Here is a 20042-nt window from a genome sequence, read left to right as displayed (position 1 = left end):
GAGAGTGCCATTTTTCTCTGCTCTCATTTAGTATGACTGTCAATGCAAATTGGCTATAAAAGCAACAGAAAATCTGGTTACTTTTTTTACCCTGTTGTTGAAAGGCTCCTGGAAAACATTACAAGCTATTTGTTTTGTGGACAAGTTTGAGAGAGAAAGCACCTATATGCTAAAGAAACCACTGCAGACATTACAGCCCTCCCGTTTTTTTTTTGTTTTTTTTTTTTTAATTTAACTCCAGTCTACCTCATACTAAAGTATATCATGCTAGGAGCAGAGTACAAAACATGTGAAATGAATAAAGGACAGAAGTCTTGGCTGGCTGTCAGGTTAACTGCTTCATAAAAGGTGCCAATTTGGAAAACAGATCTCAGCGTGTGGAGCTCCTGACTCTTTCAACGCCGTCTCTCAAAGAACGACAAAACACAAAGACGCAAGGGTCTGAAAGCCACCTAGAGCTGCATTAACACCACAAGCCACATTTTACAGATAAACATTTACACATATAGAGTAACCTGCCACTTTAAACACTAGGTTGTTAACTCTCCAAACCGACACCTCCTTAAACAGAAGGAATTTATAGAGCTTTTCTCATGCATTAGCCCACAAAGTGCACAAACCTTTCAACTCCTCTTTCAACAACTGAAGCAATGGCCTATAATCCACTAGCATCACCCATATGAGAATTTAACAGTGCATCCTGTTTTGTATGATCAACATATCACTGTGACAAATGTGTTTGAAGCCAGTTGCAGTGATTACGCCTACTGACAGTGATTTCTTCATCTCCTATGTGGGTACAGTCTATGGTGGGAGAACAAACTCAACTCAATTCCACTCTGTCACCTTGCTTTGATAAAACCTAATTTCCCAGGGGCTTTAACTTCAGATGAACTCAGTTATACACAGTTCCTATGCCAAGAAGTAGACAACTTAACAACTAACATGAGCCGAATAGGATCATAATGCAGAGAGGAGGACACCCTTTTTTTTTTTTTTTTTTTGGAATACAGTATTTTGCAGCCAGACAAGAGAGCTATAACTTTCAAACTGCCTCAATTTAACTCCCCCATGAATTCCATTGCCATTTTAGGGAAGAGTTTTCCACGAGTGATGAGAGCAGTGTGAAAAGCTTGGCTGAAAGCGTCTGCTCGGATCACTGTAATGCCACTCTCAAAGCTCTGTAGTAAAGTTGTGAAAATATGGGTGAGGGATTTTGAGTGGGTGCATATGTGTATGTGTGTGTGTGTGTGGATGTGCATTCATTGACTTATGAGGACATAAACCTATTTCCACAGTCACTTTGGGGGGACTCTTGGCTACCATTATGAAGACAAAATGCATGTCCACTGAACTAAATCATTACATTTGAGGGCTACAAGTTGCTTTAAGGTTAAGGTTAGGTATGTGTTAAGGTTAAGTATGTTGAGGTTAGTGTAAGTCTCCAGGAAATTAATGTTACTCCATGGCTAGATATAACATGGATCATTCACAGACTGCACTGTAAACACTGTGCTTCCACTATAATCAATGAAACTGGCTACACCAGGTGTGAGAACAGGGCGTAAATGGTGTGTATGCACCGCAGAGATCCGCTCTACAAACATAAAAATAGGCCAGTCTTCTCTATATACTTTTATGTGAGCCTTTTTACACAGAAATGGGTCACAAAGTGTCTATATTTTCTTCAAAAATTAAACTTTATTTCATCAGATCCAGCTGGCAGTTGCTTGGTAACTTCATTGTCTACATAGCCTACAGTCTTTAGATACTTACTAACTCGTAACAGATAACTTCTGTGAAGTTTCACAGAACAGTAATTGGACAAAAAACTAACACAAACTTTACAAAAAGCTCAACTTCTTATCTTCGCCTGTGGTTCAACCTACGCCATACTTGTGCTGCAGATGTAGCTGGTTAAAAATATACAATCCACAGAACATACTTTCAATAATATCTTTGATGAAAATGAAAAATCCAATTGAATGCCTCATGCCATCCTGCCTAAATGTGATTTAAGAAGGTATAAATAGGTTTCTGGTGGAAATGCACAGGGCCATAATGTAAACTGCTGTAGGTGTAAGATGCATTTATTAATTAAATGTAGTTAAATGTTGTATTACTTTAATACTTTTAGAGCTTTGAAGTTATGCCAAAGATACCAAAGTAATATGACCTGAATCTATTCACAATGATGGACTGTTGGATGTATGTGACCATTAGAGGGAGTAATAAGTCACTCTCCTGGTCTCCCATGGTGACGAAAACTAACACTGCAAGTCCTTTGAGTGAAGTGTTGGAATGTGACACGATGGGAAAAGAACCACTAACAACTCACAGAGTCGAAGAAAAAGTGACAGGGTAATAAAAACTAGAAGCGCTGGGCACAGCTCTAAATGAAAAAAAATTAGTTTGCAGCATTTCTTTAGCATTTCTTCTTAGACTTAGACAAACTTTATTGTCATGCAGGTATGAACAAAGTGTATACAAAATTATATTTTGTTGCATTTAGGCTCGGGACAAGAATCTAATGTAAAGTGCTAAGTTAAATAATAAATAATGATAAAATACTACTATACAGTTATTAAAAATGTATGTACATGTGTGCAAAATACAGCAGTGATTTAAAATGAGCAACAGAGATAAAAAAGCAGCAGTGATTAAAAAGAGAAAATGCAGCAGGAGTAAATAATGTAAGTAGGGATGGGAATCGAGAACCGGTTCTTTTTGAGAACCGGTTCCCAGTAGCTCGATTCCTTGGAGTCGTTTGCCTGCCTGCTTAACGATTCTGCTAATCGATTCCGCCTTCGTTGTGCATGCGCGATGACGTCAGACGTACGCTGCATTATTTTGGTCAGAACGTAGCTAACATGGCATTGAGGCAGAAACGGTCTAAAAAGATAACACCAGGTCCACTTACTTGGAACACTTGCAAAGCTTCCATGTCCTCAAAAGGGTGGAATCCCTCCAATATCCTCAAACAATTGTCCACAGCATGTGAATCTTTTACAGGAATGTCACCTGTTTGATACGCTACTTAGCAGCGCGCTTGTGAATGTAGCGGCAGAGTGAACGCCGGGCCGGTTCCGGTGCAAATACAAGTTTCGGAAGGTAAGAAGGGAAAGGAAATGAGGTGCACAACAACGGGAGACAAGCTGAGCCGAGTCGAACTGGTTCCACGTAGTAGAAATGCAGCAATAGAGGAATTAGTAAAGCATCTTTAGTTTCACTTTCACTGTGCCCCCCCCAACAGGGCCCGGCGTCATCTGTTATTATTATTTGTACATAGTGTATATGCTATATTTTCTGTGCAGAGATGGAAATACAAAAGACAGTTAATGCAAACACACCCATTTGTATTCTTTTATTCCCTCACCCAATGAGAATCGATAAGGAATCGGATCGATTAGCAATATCGATAACGGAATTGGAATCATTAAATTCTTAACGATTCCCATCCCTAAATGTAAGGGTTTGATTATGAAACTTATAAAGGTATAAAGTTAATATTTGATGTTATTTTTTCAAACTTTACTGTTTATTGATCCATGGTTCAGACTAAACTGACCAAACACATCTTTTGTGCAGCTATTGACAACATAAACCATACAGAAAACAGATCTGGCTTTTTACTGTGGCTGTTTTCTGTCTAAAAACAATACTATAATGTAAACTATCAGCTAATGCAGTAACCAACATGAAGATTATAATACACAGGGTTATTTTGACTGGCTGTCAAAATGATCAGTATTGAGTTTTTTACTTGAAGGACAAACTTAGATAGTCCCATTGTGCGGATGAGTGTAGTGTTAAACAATGAGCGTCACACTTGATACAGTCTGTGAAGGTAGTGTTAATTCTTTGGTGGTTTTGGTAGCCCCAGATGTATTGTGGTGTTGATAACTTGGAATATAAATATAGGGCAAGTGTCCAAGAAATAAAACTCGTCTGTCATGTAGTCGTAACCCAGCACCTGAATAAGACTCTTTCTGTGTTTGTCTGGTTGTATTCTATGTAATCATAGCAGTTACTCACAGATGTAGTAGTATTCTCTGCCTGGTCTGAACTCAAAGCCCAGGGAAAAGGGAGTGAAGAGCTGGAACTTCTCTGAAAACTTGAGCGGCCCATTCGGGGAGTGCGGTCTGTTGCATTCCCAGCGTTTGAAGCCCTTTGCCGTGTGGTCGCATGTGCTGTAGCCGTCGTAGTTGACCATGTAGAGAACGTAACGCTCCGTCCGCTCCTCAGGCACTGTGTCTTCATAGTGAGGACAGTAGACATCCAGGTAGTCGTTTATGCACACGTCGATATGGTAGTCTCCACGATGGAACCTGGTCGGAAAAGAGAACAGAGGAAGAACGGGTTAACTCTTTGGTTTACATAAGAAGAATAACTGACAGATTAATTAGCAAACAAATTGAACTGTCAAGCCATGTTTTTCCTCAAAAATTTTGGTTTCGTCGTAGTTCTAGACCTCCATCCTGATTCGGAAAGATTTACACACACTTCAGAAGTTATTTACACAGCTCTAATTATATTTCTACAAATCTATAAACACATCTGTGACTTGACACATGAGCACCATCTCAATTATTATGGGAACATTTTCGTTTGACTTGGGCACGTACACAGGGAATACAGGTTTGATCTGTTAGCGCTCCTTCACTGTTATGTGGAAATTTACAAGCGCCGGCGCTCTCATCTTCTGGCTTCAATAAATTTGGGCGGGTTAGTTTATCTATAAATCTATCATTGCAACACATATTTACTCACACGCACATGCTCACATCTACCTTTCAGATGTTACAAAATGAAGTATCCCACTCAGAAAAGTTTACAGTGGGGATCTTACTAGTGGAAAAATACATTTATTAGACTGTTTTCTTGAGGAAAACAGAAAACTCAGTCTGAGTGTGAAGTACAAATGATCCAGGGGACACAGGACGAACCACACATTAACCCTTAGGGGGCTGTGACCGAATCACATGACATTTTCAACACGTTGTAGCGTCAGATGTCAGTCATGTAGACCACTGTGGCCAATTTTATTTGAAAGTGCGGACTTGAAACACTCTCCCACTTTTTATTTAATGTTGATAGAGCAAATACAACCGGAGATATGATGTTTTGAAACCGGAGCAAACAAACGTGAGTAAAAGTATGAAAATGAGGTGGGGGGGTGTTATATTTCTGACTATATATTCATCATTTTATGTCATTTTTCAAAACGGAAAAACTGGCAGAATCTGTGGATTCTAATCCACAGACTGCATTAGCATTGTAGATAAGGGTGAGGATGACCCCCACCTGAACCGGATGCGGAAACCGGGAGGACCGAGTGGGAGGGGGGAGAAAACAGGAGAAAACGCCTATGTAAAGATATGCTTTTATGTCAAATATTTGAGTGTAGTTTTATTTTTTTACAATTTTAATTTCATATACCTAATATTTGGAACCAATATTCACTTCTAAAGTCTTTGAAAAGGTTCATTAAGCATTTTTGTGTTATTTATGCAATAAATATATACATTTTTCAAATTGGATTATATATTTTTTATGCGTTTATTGGCCTTTTGTGTTGATATAGTGGCTTAAAGTGAAAAAATAATAGGCAGATGAGATAGATGAAGTTGTGCTGGGAAAAAAAAGATACCAAACATGGGTATAATAAACATTTCTTTATATAGTATATAAAGGCAAAATCAAAAGTACTCAAAAATGGCCAAAACAGGCTCAGACCCCTAAGGGTTAAATGTCTTGATAGGCCTTGGTGTCTCTGAGGGCAGTGCACTGAGGCATCTTTACAACTGCAATGATCTAGACCAGGTCTCACAGGGTCAGAGGGCTTTAATACATAGAGGCAGATTCATCAAAAAGGCCACGCAATGTCACCAGCAAGCGTTTGCACATACACACACAAACACACAGTTTCGTCTCTCACAACTCACCTGTGGAGTTTTAACGGTCAGCTACCAAAGTTAAAGTGCAATTCTTGGCTCTGTGTGTGGTTTTTGTGTGTTTCTTTTTGGATCTAAGGCTGTACCGACCCTGACCTCAGGGTCACAAAGGGCTTCACAAAGAAAACAATGAACACCTGTCAACTTGATGGGTATGCTTTCAATTTAGCTAACACTCTCGAAACCACTCTACATGTGACAACGCCGACCAAAAAAATTGCACAAGTGGGCACAAACAGCTGGTGCCACTGACTCATTTTACCCAGAAGCCAGGTGGTGTGAGGTTATAATTGAGACCTGGACTTTAACGCTGTAAGAGCACAACCTGACAAGAGTTTTGACAAAACTTTTAATTGAAAACTGCCACCGCTGTCTATAAGAAGGGCTCCTCAAACCCCAGAATGCACAAGGGACAAAGCGTATAACAGGCTAAAATAATTTTATCCTGAGGACTCTGGAGCCTCCGGATTAACATACTGAAGCAGCGCTTTCACAACATGGTGAGCTATTTCTCTCACCAATCTTTACAGTCACACTCATCTACATCTACTTAAAGATTCATGGCCTTCTTGAATGGGTGAAAGAGATTATAAGTGCTATTTTCTAAAACAAATTATGCTATGGGTATAAATACACTAGAGGGAGGAAAAAGGTATGTGATTTCAACTGATTGGAACTAAATGCGTCAGTCATCTTCAGGTGCGTCTGAAAATGCTATCCCACATAATTGTATAAAAATGCCTTCCTCTTTTCCCCTGTCACTCTTTTTCCACCCACATATTTGCTTTTTCTATTCAAGACTAATGCCCTGGTTTTTATTTCTATGTGATGTATGAATTGGGATTCAAAAGAATGTATTTTCTGAGATCAAATTTCTGCGTATGCTCTATAAATACTTATGCTGCTTGCCTGGTGTTTATTTTTGCAGCATGTCTAGACAAACTACACCGGAATTACAATCACAATGCAAACCAGACCACTTGTTTTGAAGATCAAATAGCAATTTGAGCAAAATCTGGTTTTGGCGCCTTCACTTGTCGCATAATTTCTGTTGGTATAATCAAATGATTAATGTAACAATCAAGCTACAAATTGAACCACAGCCATTTCTCATTACTGTGATCATGTCCGTCCACTGGCTCTGCTCTGTATATTTATTTCTATCCATGTGAATGTGTGTGCACACACTAGCATGAAATGTTATTTTTTGTGTCTGCCAGTGTGCAGTAAATACCAATGTCAGAGTGTTTACAACCAATGCATGGAGCAGCTCATCTGTAACATCTCATTTAAAACATGTCTGTAGAGGTTCAAGAAGAGCCATGCATCTCTCTCACTGCTTTAAAATGTCACTGACTTAATGGTCACATCCTCCCATCCACTGCGTGTGTTTGTGTGTGCATGTGTGTCTGTGTGTATGTTAGAGATAAAGAGTGTGTGTGTGTGTGTGTGTGTGTGTGTGTGTGTGCACGTGTGTGTGCATGTGTGTGTGTGTGTGTGTGTGTGTGTGTGTGTGTGTGTGTGCATGTGATGTTTCAGCTGCCCTTCTCTCCCTGCCTCAGCAGTCAGAATAGTGGCTCATGGCCCTGACTGCAAATGAAGCAGAGGATGTTTGGGTGAGTGAGCACATAAAAAGGGACAGGACAGGCATTTGTAACATGTAATACACCCACATATGCACACACACACACACACTCACTCACACACGTGCATGACAAACACACACCCGCTAAGCATCTTCACATGCATACACACCTATGTAAGTACATTAGGGTAGTGTTATCAGTTCAGTGAGCTCCCTGGCACATTGGCACAGGAACAGCAGTGAGACAGCCAGAAGCTGCTAATGGCACTGAGTGAGAAAGAGAGTGAGAAACAGACAAGGAGAGCGAGAGAGCGACCTGCTTCTAAAAGAGGGTGAAGGAATACAAAGAAGAGGCAATATGACAGAATCACTGCAGATAGTATTGATTGGCTCCCAGCGTATCCAAGCCTTTGCTGGAGTTATTAATCCATGTATGTCATTGTTATTAAAATTTTAATAAGTTTCCATTTGTATGACATAAGAGTCAAAGCATTGTCAAAATTCTCCCACAAAACTTAGTAGTATTTCCTTCAAAGCCACGTATTACCCTGTAATCAAGGAATAATACGTTTTAGGTGTTTTTTTTAGCACTAAGAAGAAAGCTGATCTTCACCATAAAATACACCTGAGCTGCTGAACCGTATTTCATTCTGTGTGTCATACAAACAAGCACAAGATGCTGCACCAGTAGAATGTAAATCAAGGACTTTGTTAGTACTAGAGAGTGAAATAAAAGCAAGACAGATGCCACTGCAAGACCCAAGTCAACTGGAGAGAGAAAATTCCTAAAAACCACTTGTTTCATGTGTTACTGATATGGAGAATTTAACCATGATGACAACTATAATAGGAACATTTAATAAATGAGATTTGTGATGATCATTTCATTATTATTTCATTCTCTGTGTCTGACAAACAAGCACAAGATGTTGCACCAATGGAATGTAAATCAAGGACTTTGCTAGTACCAGAGAGTGAAATAAAAGCAAGACAGATGCCACTGCAAGACTCAAGTCAAGTGGAGAGAGAAAATTCCTAAAAACCACTTGTTTCATGTGTTACTGATAGTTACGATGGAGAATTTAACCATGATGATAAATATAACAGGAACATTTAGTAAATGAGATTTGTGATGATCATTTAAAGTACACTAATATATTAAATTGTGTTTAAATAATGCAATCATTGTGCAGACACAAAAAATGTTTCGATGGAAAATTCCTGACCCTAAACAAACACGCTGTAACGATGATCCAGACTTCAAAGCACAGACACAAATTTCATATGAAAACACTCAGATGGAGTTTGCATTCCATTCCTTCCCTATGACACAGACCACTTTCACAGGATACATAACCCCCTAATTTTTGTGACATCCTTCTGGATTTTATTCTCCATTCTAGTGAGACAATTGTAGCGGCACAGTATGGCAGAGGATGCTTTATAGCAATAAAATAGGTAATTAAGGAGCCGAGTTAGAGTTAGATGGCAGGCTAATTGTGCAATGATGATAATTGTATGTCTTTGTTATGCCACAGCCATCCAGTGAGCTGTAGGTCACAACACAAAGCCAGCAAAATCAGCTGGACACTGAGTGTGGGTGTTAGTGAGTGAGTAAGTGAGAGGGAGAGATAATTTTTATTACCAGCTGATTACATTTTTACACTGCCTCCTCAGGCCCTCAAGGCTGAAACTGGAGGGCCAAGTATTGTTGGCACAAACACACACTTGCTCACAGAAACACAGAGTCCCAAACAGCAAGATTGAGTTTGGGGGAGCCGAAAACAGAGAAGTGAATGCAGGGTAAGGTGGCACACCACTGCAGTCGCTGATTGGCTCATTTCCATTTCAATTACACAGCCCAGTGACATTGCTGTGCATACACTCGGACACACATACGCCAACAGAAACACAAACACACACCCATCTACTCGTACACGCACGAACCCTGCACACACTCACTGTACCCAATGAACTCCCATCAGCCACTTCTCTGGGCTGTGCGCTGATGGCTGCAGACTGAAAGCAAGGAGGACAGGGAGAGATAGCTAACCTGAGTGAATGAGAAAGACAGAGAAAAGAAGGAGAGCAAGAGCTCACTGGAAGGAGGAAGCAGAGAGTCATCCAACCAGTTGAATGAGTGAGATTCAATAGGGAGAGGAACTTTATGGCAGTGTGCTTCTCTAAATACCACAGATTAAAGGTGTGACACAAAAGAAGAGGCAGAGAGGGATTACTAACAGGTAGAGCTGGGCGATATGGAAAAAAATCATGTCACAATCATTTTTTTTTATATCAGATGATATCGATATGCGTCATGATATAAATCAAATCACTATTTTTGTGAAGCTTAAATTCTCCGTCACTCATAAGTTAGTTGTGAAGACATCAGAAGGTTATTTTTAATTCAAATATAATTTATTTTCTGTCAGAGGTTGAACATGATAGATGTGCTGAACATTATGCAACTGTTTCAGATAAATAAAACAGGTACATATATTTAAAACTAAACCAAAAGTCTGAGCAGCAAGAAAAAGTTTTCAAGTTTTAAAAGAGAACACAAACAAAACAAACCATCTTCACAAAACAATGCCGGGGGGTGCGTTCCTTAACTACCATAACTGGTGTAAAGTGAAAGTGAAACTTAACATGCTTAGAACATCCGACCCCTGGCTTCTATGCCTCTGTTGTACACCAGAACTGAAACGGTTCACACCCTACTTTTTAGTAACCCAGTCGCCTGAGTTCTTGGTCACATTTTCTCCTAAGGGAACACTCATTATCTCCTGCTACAGCCCAAACATTAGTGTGTGCTGCGGCTGCTCTTAGCCTGTGCTGTGAGCGTCAACCTAACTTGACATGGCTCTAGTGTGATTGGTTCGGTCCGGCGCTACTCAATTATGATTGGCTGTTCTTACATCTGTCAAAACATGGATGAATGAATTCTATAAAAATTGTACAGAGCATGTCTCATATTTCTATCAAGGAATTATTTTGCGATATATATGGTTATCGTTTTATCGCCCAGCCCTACTAACAGGATATATAAGGATTAAATATCTTGTATGGAATGTTTTGCTTATGAAGGACAGAAAATGGCCCACTCATCAACATTTTGCTGCAAAAATCTAAATCTTACCAAGTGTATTTTTCTCATTTCTTGTCAAAATATCTCATCACACTTGAAATAAGACATAATCACCTAAAGAGTAACTTTTCAGTGAGATATAAGAACTTATTTTTAGACAGTAGATCTTGAAAATCTTATTTCAAGAAATCTTACCGAGATCATTTTAACTTGTTCCATTGGCAGATTTTTTTTGCTTAATTCAATGCAACAATGGAACAAGTGAAAATGATCTCGGTAAGACTTCTTGAAATAAGATTTTCAAGATCTATTGTCTAAAAATAAGTTCTTATATCTCACTGAAAAGTTACTCTTTAGGTGATTATGTCTTATTTTAAGTGTGATGAGATATTTTGACTAGAAATGAGAAAAAAACACTTTGTAAGATTTTGATTTTTTCCAGTGTTGCCTTGTGTTGTTTTTACTACAGCATTTAAATACATGCAACGCAGACCATTCTGTAGATAAGACTTAAAGTTTTGCAAGAGAGATTGTTGTTTCTGTCACTGCCTGACTGATGGACAGTTGTTAAATGAGCAGTGACAAAATGCTCCAAAGGTTTGTTAAGTTTTGTGTATAAAAGGAAATGCCAAGAACAATCTTTCTTCATGTTCATGAGCCATAGAGCCGACGACATGAACTGTCAGGACTGCAGCATTTACACACTCCGGATAGTTGCATGCATTACAAAGGCTTTTCTACCCGAATATAAAAGATCACCTTTGTTTGTTTGCGCTTCCGTTTTTTTTTCTTCTGCGCTCTCTGTATTTTTTCCACTTCTGCCCCTTTTCAGTCTTGATTTTGCCGCCTGCCTGAGTTTCTCGCACAACACGTCTTTTGTTCACGACCTCAAATCAGATCTATTTACATTATTTCACCTCTCCCTGTTGAAATTCATACATCTGATATATTTTCAATTCAATATCCTCAGGCAGTGTTCCGTTGCTTGATAAATCAAATCACAGTAACCTAGAAACTAGAAATGCACTGGGACCTTAAGAAGGAAAATCTGTGATTGTTTTTTTTTCCTCCAACTTCTTCCCCCTGTATCCTGTTGAGTGTGTATGTTTATGCGGGTATGTTTGAGTGTATATGAGTAAGTAAAGTGAGAGATCATTTGTTGATGTAGGTCTGAAGGAAAAATATGTTTAGCTGAGAGGCGATGAACTCTGACTGAACCCCCAAACTTGAGTCCAAGTCCAACAGGCCCTTCCAAGACCTTTCAACACATAAGCACATTGCAGGCACTTCTCAATATAGTTTTTGCAGTTGTCTAATTACAGATGATTGGTTTGGGGTCAGAGCATGAAAGAGACAGGAGTGAACAGAGTGAAAAGAAGTGATTAAGAATTGACAGACATGCAGCGACAAAAGGCAAACAGAGACAGTTGCAATTGATCATGCTTGTTGTCAGTAGCGGAAAAGACTTGGTTGTCTATTCAGAGAAGTATATGCCTTGTTATTACTGATGGGCCACAATGGTGAGAGAGTAGCGGAGAGGGGTGAGGAACAGATAACTGCATCCAATATTTCCACTCCACAATCATCTTGACTGTAAAATTAAATTCCTCACCAGCTCACCATTTCAGCAATTCTTTCTTTGGGACCTGGAGATGGAAAACGTTTTTCTTTTTGTCTCAGGGACTGGCAAGAAATGACAATACCACCTTCTGGGATGCTCATATTACAACTCATAATACACAACAGCCTATTCCTCCAACCAGTCTAACAATCAAAGGAACCGTGCAGCAACTACACAGCAGTTTGGGCTTTTACTGGTTCTCAAATAGTGCTCAAAAAATTTAAATGTCAAAAATAGGGGAGGATACGGCCCTAAAGGGTAATTCTGGTTTATTACAAGACGGTGGGTTATGGTGTAGCACTATCATACAGCACATTGGGGACAGGTATTCAGAGAGTTTAAAACGATAAAGGTTTTGGGATAATCAGCAACTGTAATGTTGGTAATAATCTCTTATTTCATGTTAAAGCTGTATGCACATAATACGGTAGGAATGAATTTCATGAACATCCGCGATAATGTTCTGTAATAGGGTCAAAACACGGTATGCGAAATCTCTCAGAGACAATTTGACAGATTAGTGTTGCTAAATGACCCATATTTTTACTTTTAAATTCATTTTTGCTTTAGTTGGACTGTAAGGGATTATCCAAAACGATATATTGCAATAAATGTTGGAATGGCAATCAATTAAAGTTCGCTCTCTGATGGGACATTATTGTGTTTTAACCCAATAGTGTCATTTGTGTCAATCAAGGTTATAATAGTTTTGGATTTTTCATTATAGTTTATTTAGTTTTGACTTTTTTTTCTCTAATTCAGTTAGTTTGAATTAGTTTTTAGAGCAGGTTTGCTAGTTTTTATTATTTTTTTTATTTTCTAAATGCTTAGTTTTAGTTTTTTTTTATATCTTTTATCGTCTTCGCTGTCGTATTCAAATAAATCCTGTACAGGACTCTGCTGCTTTCTACCAACTTTAGTCTCCAAGTTTCCAGGTAGAGTGGGGACGAGAAGACGACTATAAACCACAAGTGACGAGAAGAGATGAACCGTTAAATATCATATGGTGCCAGCAGCTAAAATTGCTTGAGGGAAATAAATTGATTTCATATCAATCCGACATTGACAAAGACGAAAACTAAGGGAATTTTATTCGTAAGTTTTATACGTTTTAGTTAGTTTTGTAACCACACAATACAGTTTCAGTTAATTATCTTTTTTTTTTTTTTTTAATTATAGCTTTTGTTTATTTCAGTTAACAAAAATATTTTTACAGTTCTAGTTTTCGTCATTTCGTTAGTTTTCATTAACGATAATAACCTCGGTGCCAATAGTATTCACACTTTTACATAAGAGTGAACCCTCAAAAATCTTAAAAACTTCTTTTCGTGTTACCGTTCTGCTTTGATTCGGTTGTATCGCTGTCTGGTTTATTATAAATGTAAAGAACATGATCCTCAGACATGGAGGCATACAACCCCCAAAATGCTAGTATTGAGTTCAAGAGACAACCAGAGGGAAGAGCGAAGAAATGCCAATGAAGTCAGGGGAAGAGCGCGTGAGAGTGTGACTTGTTATATGAGTTGACAGCTACATTCCTTCCTGGCTAACTGGCCGATAGGCTTACACTGCTCAGAGGGGTTCAGGGAGAAGACACGGACACATCAGACCTATAAAGTATCACATATTGCTCATATTGCCTCTGGTGCACAGTGGGGTGGTCTGGGGTTGCGGTTTGAATGTAGGTGGATTTTAAAGTGCTTATCAAACCTATACAGGATATTCGCAGTAATGGACACAGATATTCATATGAGAGCATAGCTGCCGGACATGGTGTATTTTACTGTGTCCATTTGCCGTAGCTTTATGGAGGGTGGACTCCGGGCTCGGAGCAGGTGGTCAGGCTAGTATAATATACTGACTGTCAGCAGGGAGGGACACAGGGATGTACCCATGCATTCCTTTATGGCTCTTTCTCACATCTTGACTCGTCCTCTTCTCCATTTCTGTCTCGCTCCTTCCCCTCTCCTTCACTCTTCTCACCCATCACCCCCCCCCCCCCAACGCCACCCTCGACTGTGATCTTACGATATTCATTTCTGCCATTTATGTCTGTCAGCGCTCATTTTGCCCTAGGGAGACAATGAATTAAGAGCAGTGACAGACAAGTTCTTGTTCTGCTCATGGTGTTGAGTGAAACGGCTAGATGTAGGGCTCCAGTGAGTGTTTGATGTAGTATGCATCAGATCAGCACGCTGCAACTCAAGTTCAAAACAAAGAGAAAAAAAAAAAAAAAAAGACAGACTGCTACTTCCTCTGAGCTCATCTACTCTCTACTGTGCCAAACAACCATTTTTATGGGTGTATAACACTGATGTGTGTTGGCTATATGTGTGAGTGAATGGGATTGAGTATGTGTGTGTGCATATCTCTGTGTGTAAAAGGATTTCTTTATGTCCCTGCTCGTCACCAAGGGAGTCAGGGAAAAATGACACATCCCCCAACATCCTGTCAGACCCCGGGGCCATTCTCCTGAATCATTATGCCCCAAACCCACTTCAATCCCTGTGTGCTCTGACATGTTTACCGGGACCAGAGTGGGTGTATGTACAACCGTAGATGGGATGTGAGTTTATGCGCGGTCACACATGAGCAGTTAGTGTCAATTAATAGCCATACATCATTGGGTGGAAGTTGTGTTAGCTATTAATCATAAGTCATTGTTTTACAGTGACAAGGTATTTGGCAGCTGAGACAGAACAGCACCAATGAAACGGCTCTGATCCGTGTAACATGTCTTCCCGGTATGAGAGGGGGAGAGGACATCTTATGCAGACAGAGAGCAGCTATAACCTTGGTGTCTTTTGTTTAGTCTATTACCTGCACTATGCTCTGAATAGGCAGCTTTCTGTGAATAGGTTGGAGCACATTAGAGACTAAAATGAATACCCTGCATGTCTGCTAAAATTTATCACATGTCTGTAGCTGTTATTGCTTACATAGCCACAAGTAAAATAACACTTTAATTTATAAAAAAAAAAAAAAAAAAAAAAATACTAAGTAAACATTTCCAGGTGCAAGCATGTATTTGTAATTTTTGTAAAGTCACCTTTTTGTCCCTGATTCAAACTAAAGGTGGAATTTGTCTTTTCAAAGGGAATGAAATGAATAAAAATAATGGGTTATTAAAATGAAGGTACTCAAAATATTCCATCACTTTAATTTCTTTTCATACTGCCCAGAGGGTCACAAAATCCTTCAGTGTCCAGCATAATTTATTTGCTGAAAAAGAAATAAGGGTATGTGATTGGTGCACGTTAGGCCCCCAAGGTCCAGTTTGTTTGAGTGGTTTAGGCTCAGACATGGTTCAGCTGGTACACAACTGATGTGATCACTAACAGCGGCCAAACACAGCAAAATCTATAATCTATAAGGCCTGTGGGAGGGTCATGTGACACCAAAATGACTCTACAGGTGATGACGTCAGTGCACTTAGGCCAAGAACTTTAACCACGATGAGAGCCCAGACCAGCAGGAGAATGGTGAGGGGAAACAAATAATAATATGACTGTACCCACTAGGGCTGGGAGTATCGATCGAAATATCGATAGTATTGATACTAAGGTGAGTATCGGTATCGGATCGATACTAGCGTGGTTAGATCGATACCTTTGTTGCAGTTTCTTTCGTCCAGCAAATTACGTGAATTTCCTCACAGAGTTCATGCGAGCGATATTTTTGTTACATTGTTGTGTTTTTGTTATTTTGTACTAGTTACTTTTTCTTTAAACAGTTGTGTGTCATAAAAGGTAAAAGGGGAATTATTTTATTACCTCTGCTGTTCCTTGACAGAGGTTATGTTTTCATCTGGGTTTGTTTGTCTGTCAGCAAAATAACTCAAAAAGTTATGGATGGATTTGGATGAAATTTTTCAGGAATTGTTGATACTGGCACAAGAAACAAATGATTACATTTTGGTGGTGATTGGGGAGGGGTGGATTTTTTATTTGTTTGTTTGTTTGTCTGTTAGCAAGATAACGCAAAAAGTTATGGAAGGATTTTGATGACATTTTCAGAAGATGTTGATACTGGCACAAGGAACAAATGATTATATTTTGGTGTTGATCGAGGGAGGGGGGGTGACTGATCTGCCTTGGCAAAGGTCTGCGCTCTCCGAGTGCTTTTCTAGTTATTGTTATACTGTGAAATTGTTAGCTTACCGGCCGATAGGCTGTAAGCTACTGTCGTCATGCGACCTCCGGCGTCGTCGTCTGTCGTCTCTCGTCCGTTACAAAATTTTCAATCGTCTTCTTCTCCAAAACTACATTCTGATTGACTTAAAACTTGGTGTACAGCTTCTTTATGATGATGTCAACAAAAGTTAGCGAAATTATTTGGATCCAGCTCTGATTCTGGATTTGACGCGACTTTGAAAAATTTCCACATTAGAAGAGATAGGAAGTGCCGGTAAGCTACAGGGCCATTGGTCATATTTTTTTAAAATTATATTTAGTTTGCCTAAAGTCTTTGTCCTGTGTTTTATCATAATTATAATTATAATAATAATTGTATTAATTTATTATTAATTAATTAATAATTATATTCCCAGTATCGCCCAGCCATAGTACCTATTGTGAGTTGATGATTTTGTAAAAACACTTCAGAAATTAAAGCATTCTTTATTATTTCTCACATTCTTTTGACAGGAAGAAAACAATGCTGAATTCCTGCAGCTGGTAGATGCATCGAGCCAAAATGATCAAAGAGATAAAAGAGTTCTCACACAATTCAATTTAACAAGTTTTCTGTCTTTACACCTTCATCAAGGCCAACATGCACATCAGCCCAGCAGGTACATCTGGAACAATAAACCCCATATCCATGTTTTTCACAGGCACAGTTGTAACCATTCTGCATGATGAGACTTGTTATCCTAGCTGTTTTCACAATCCCTTTTCCCAGCCAGCTTCGGTTAACTACTTAACATTTGTTTCTATTAGCATTGATAATTAAATTTTACGGTGGTTTAACCAATCTCCCAATGTGCGGACAAAGAGCAAGAGAAACACGGAGCAAATGTTGAGTAGATCTACGTCAAACTGTATATGGATGTCTCATGTAAAAGGCTGCAAACTCTCTCAGGACACATGATGAGTGGATTAATGGAGGAGTGAAATGACTAAGAATACTGGCAAAAAAAAAAAAAAGCAAAAAAGAAAAAGGGCAGAGATGGACCAAAGAAAAGTAAATGTACTGTGTGGGAGAGGCATAAGAGATACTGAGTGGGAGGAGGGAGAGAGAAGAAAGACATGTATGAGGGTTTAAAAGCAGCGAAACAACATAAATGAAAGGAGTATACATGTGGGTAGAGGGAAAACTGAAGGTACAGAAGGGATGAAACAAGAAAAACGAGGACACGAAAATATACGTGCGTCCTATTTTTGTTTGATCACAGCTGGATCACATTTTTCACCCGATGCATCATTAAAACACACATCACATTATGTTTGTACGCACGCAAACATCCGGCCTGCAAAAACCTCACGCTGTAAACCCATACACCGGCTTCACGTGGACAAACGCACACTGACCTTCAAGGCACGTTGCCATGGAGCTGTGTCAGGATGTTATAATGTCACCACTTTTATAAAAACCCTCACCCCTTTCACAGTTCACAAACCACTGACAGAATACTGCTGTATGTGGTTCTGTATGTGCTTGACTGTGCATAACATAAGTGTCAGGTTTTTCTGATTGCAGTAGATTTAGGGTAAGTTAGGTGTGTAACATTTTAGTATTTAGGTAAGAAAGATTTATTAAATAGGCCACTCGGAGTGTGACAAGACCTCACAGACATGTACAGGGTGGGGAAGCAAAATTTACAATATTTTGAGGCAGGGATTGAAAGACCGTGTATGACCAATTAGTTTATTGAAAGTCATGAGAATTTATTTGCCACAAGAAAATTTCCATAATAGAAAATGTTTTTATTCTATGTGTCCTCCTTCTTTCTCAATAACTGCCTTCACACGCTTCCTGAAACTTGCGCAAGTGTTCCTCAAATATTCGGGTGACAACTTCTCCCATTCTTCTTTAATAGTATCTTCCAGACTTTCTCGTAATAGTTTTGCTCATAGTCATTCTCTTCTTTACATTATGAACAGTCTTTATGGACACTTTGGTGTGACGAGTGCATTCAGCAAATCACACACTCTTTGACGTTTGCTTTCCTGATTACTCATATGGGCAAAAGTTTCTGAAAAGGTACGGATAATAGTGTTAGGTATGATTATGACATCAATATATGTTTGGTTTCAAAACAATTGACGTAGTGCCTGCTGAGAAAAAACAACTAAATGTTCATTGTAAATTTTGCTTCCCCACCCTGTAATTCAATCAAATACCCCATCTCCCAGTGTTACACAGAATGAAAATGAATATACAGAATGCGCCGCTTTTAATGGATCCGCTCCAAAATCAACCCAGCGCTTTTGCTTAATCTTGCCGACAAATAGTAATAAAAGCACGGCCGCCTCGATAGGAGATAATAACCCCTTTATGTTCCTTCAGATAACATCAAAATATGTTGTCATCAAACTCCAAATTAGTCTGTTTTATGTAATCTTAGGTTCCAGTCAAAACTTCAAACCTTTCCCAGACTAAACTGAGATTGTCTTCCATCTTTTTAACAAAACAGTTCCTATGAGTCACAGATGAATAATCCAAGTCAAGAAAACTGCTTTGATACATGATTCTACATTAACCTGTTACCTTTTGACCTGGGGGCGTTCATGGTGGAATGCAAAACAGGTGTTTTGTATAGACTGTTGCTAGAAAAACCAGCTCGCATTTTCATTACAAGTTCTGACATGACACGAGAAGATTAATTTTTGGACACTCCCTTTGACTTAATTTGCAATTTTATATGCATGGTCTTCTGGTATGCATCTATTTGAAACTATTTATGTGCTTTATTTATCAACTGCATATGACACGGTTCTATGATTTAGTAGCAAGCATGAGCATCTTATTAATGTAAACAGTTTGTTGCTTTCATAGACATTTCTCTCCAATTATTATACCTCTTCTTCCTCCCTCGGTTGAACTCTCATATTTTCAGGGTCATCCCTATATTTGAGGCTTTATTTTTCCTGAATAGGTACATACAGTAAAGCATGGAAAAAACGTTTTATTATCCTTTAAGAACCCAACCCACTGAGTTGAGCTATATGACAAGGCTTGTTGGGATTCCTTTCACAAATTTTTGCTCAAGGCTCATGAGCGTCTTTCAGTTACCACTATAATTCTTTATCTCATTTTCCTCTGGTTCTCCTACGCTTGTGCTCCTTGTAAAAGTTGCAAAGTATTTCATTTAATCGATTTAGTTTGCTCACATAATGAGATCTCACGTCAACCACTCATTTTTACACTAATTACTGTCTTAGGGCGATACAAGTGGGCTGCACAGGGAAATGCAGTACAACATCTCACATTAGTGGAAACCAGCCCATGATATGACTTCTATTAAGCTTATTTTGTTAAAGTTTAATTTGCTCTGTTCATTTTTGCTCAAAAGCCAGAGAAAGACTATGTTTTTTGGGGTTTTTTTTTTAAGGTTTTTGGTTTATTTTTTTAAGAGACGCTGACATTAAATGTGGTTTAATTCACTGTAATCCAGGGTTCACTGAACTAATACGAGTGCCAGTAGTTTACATTATGATGTTTTGTCAAATCCTGTCATGTTATCACCATGTAATTGTCTACCTCAGTCTAGACAGTGTGTAGTCATTTTAGTCAAAACATAGTCTTCATAACACAGCTTTCTAGACGGTGCTGACATGTCCATCACACAAC

At 38.9% G+C, this 20042-nt stretch overlaps 1 protein-coding gene across 2 annotated transcripts in view; it reads right to left on the bottom strand.

Annotated features, from left to right (window-relative positions):
* The window catches only part of efna5b (ephrin-A5b), a 129750-nt gene that overhangs the window by 29248 nt on the left and 80460 nt on the right, over nucleotides 1-20042 (bottom strand). For both annotated transcript variants that reach the window (XM_030144002.1, XM_030144001.1), the window contains exon 2: nucleotides 4036-4328. In XM_030144002.1, coding sequence (XP_029999862.1) covers nucleotides 4036-4328 — 293 coding nt within the window. The remainder of the gene's footprint in view (nucleotides 1-4035; nucleotides 4329-20042) is intronic.

The sequence above is a fragment of the Sphaeramia orbicularis genome, chromosome 9, assembly GCF_902148855.1.
Source record: "Sphaeramia orbicularis chromosome 9, fSphaOr1.1, whole genome shotgun sequence".
NCBI lineage: Eukaryota > Metazoa > Chordata > Actinopteri > Kurtiformes > Apogonidae > Sphaeramia > Sphaeramia orbicularis.
The sequence above is the reverse complement of the archived record's forward strand: the minus strand, read 5'-3'. Positions and strand labels throughout refer to the sequence as shown.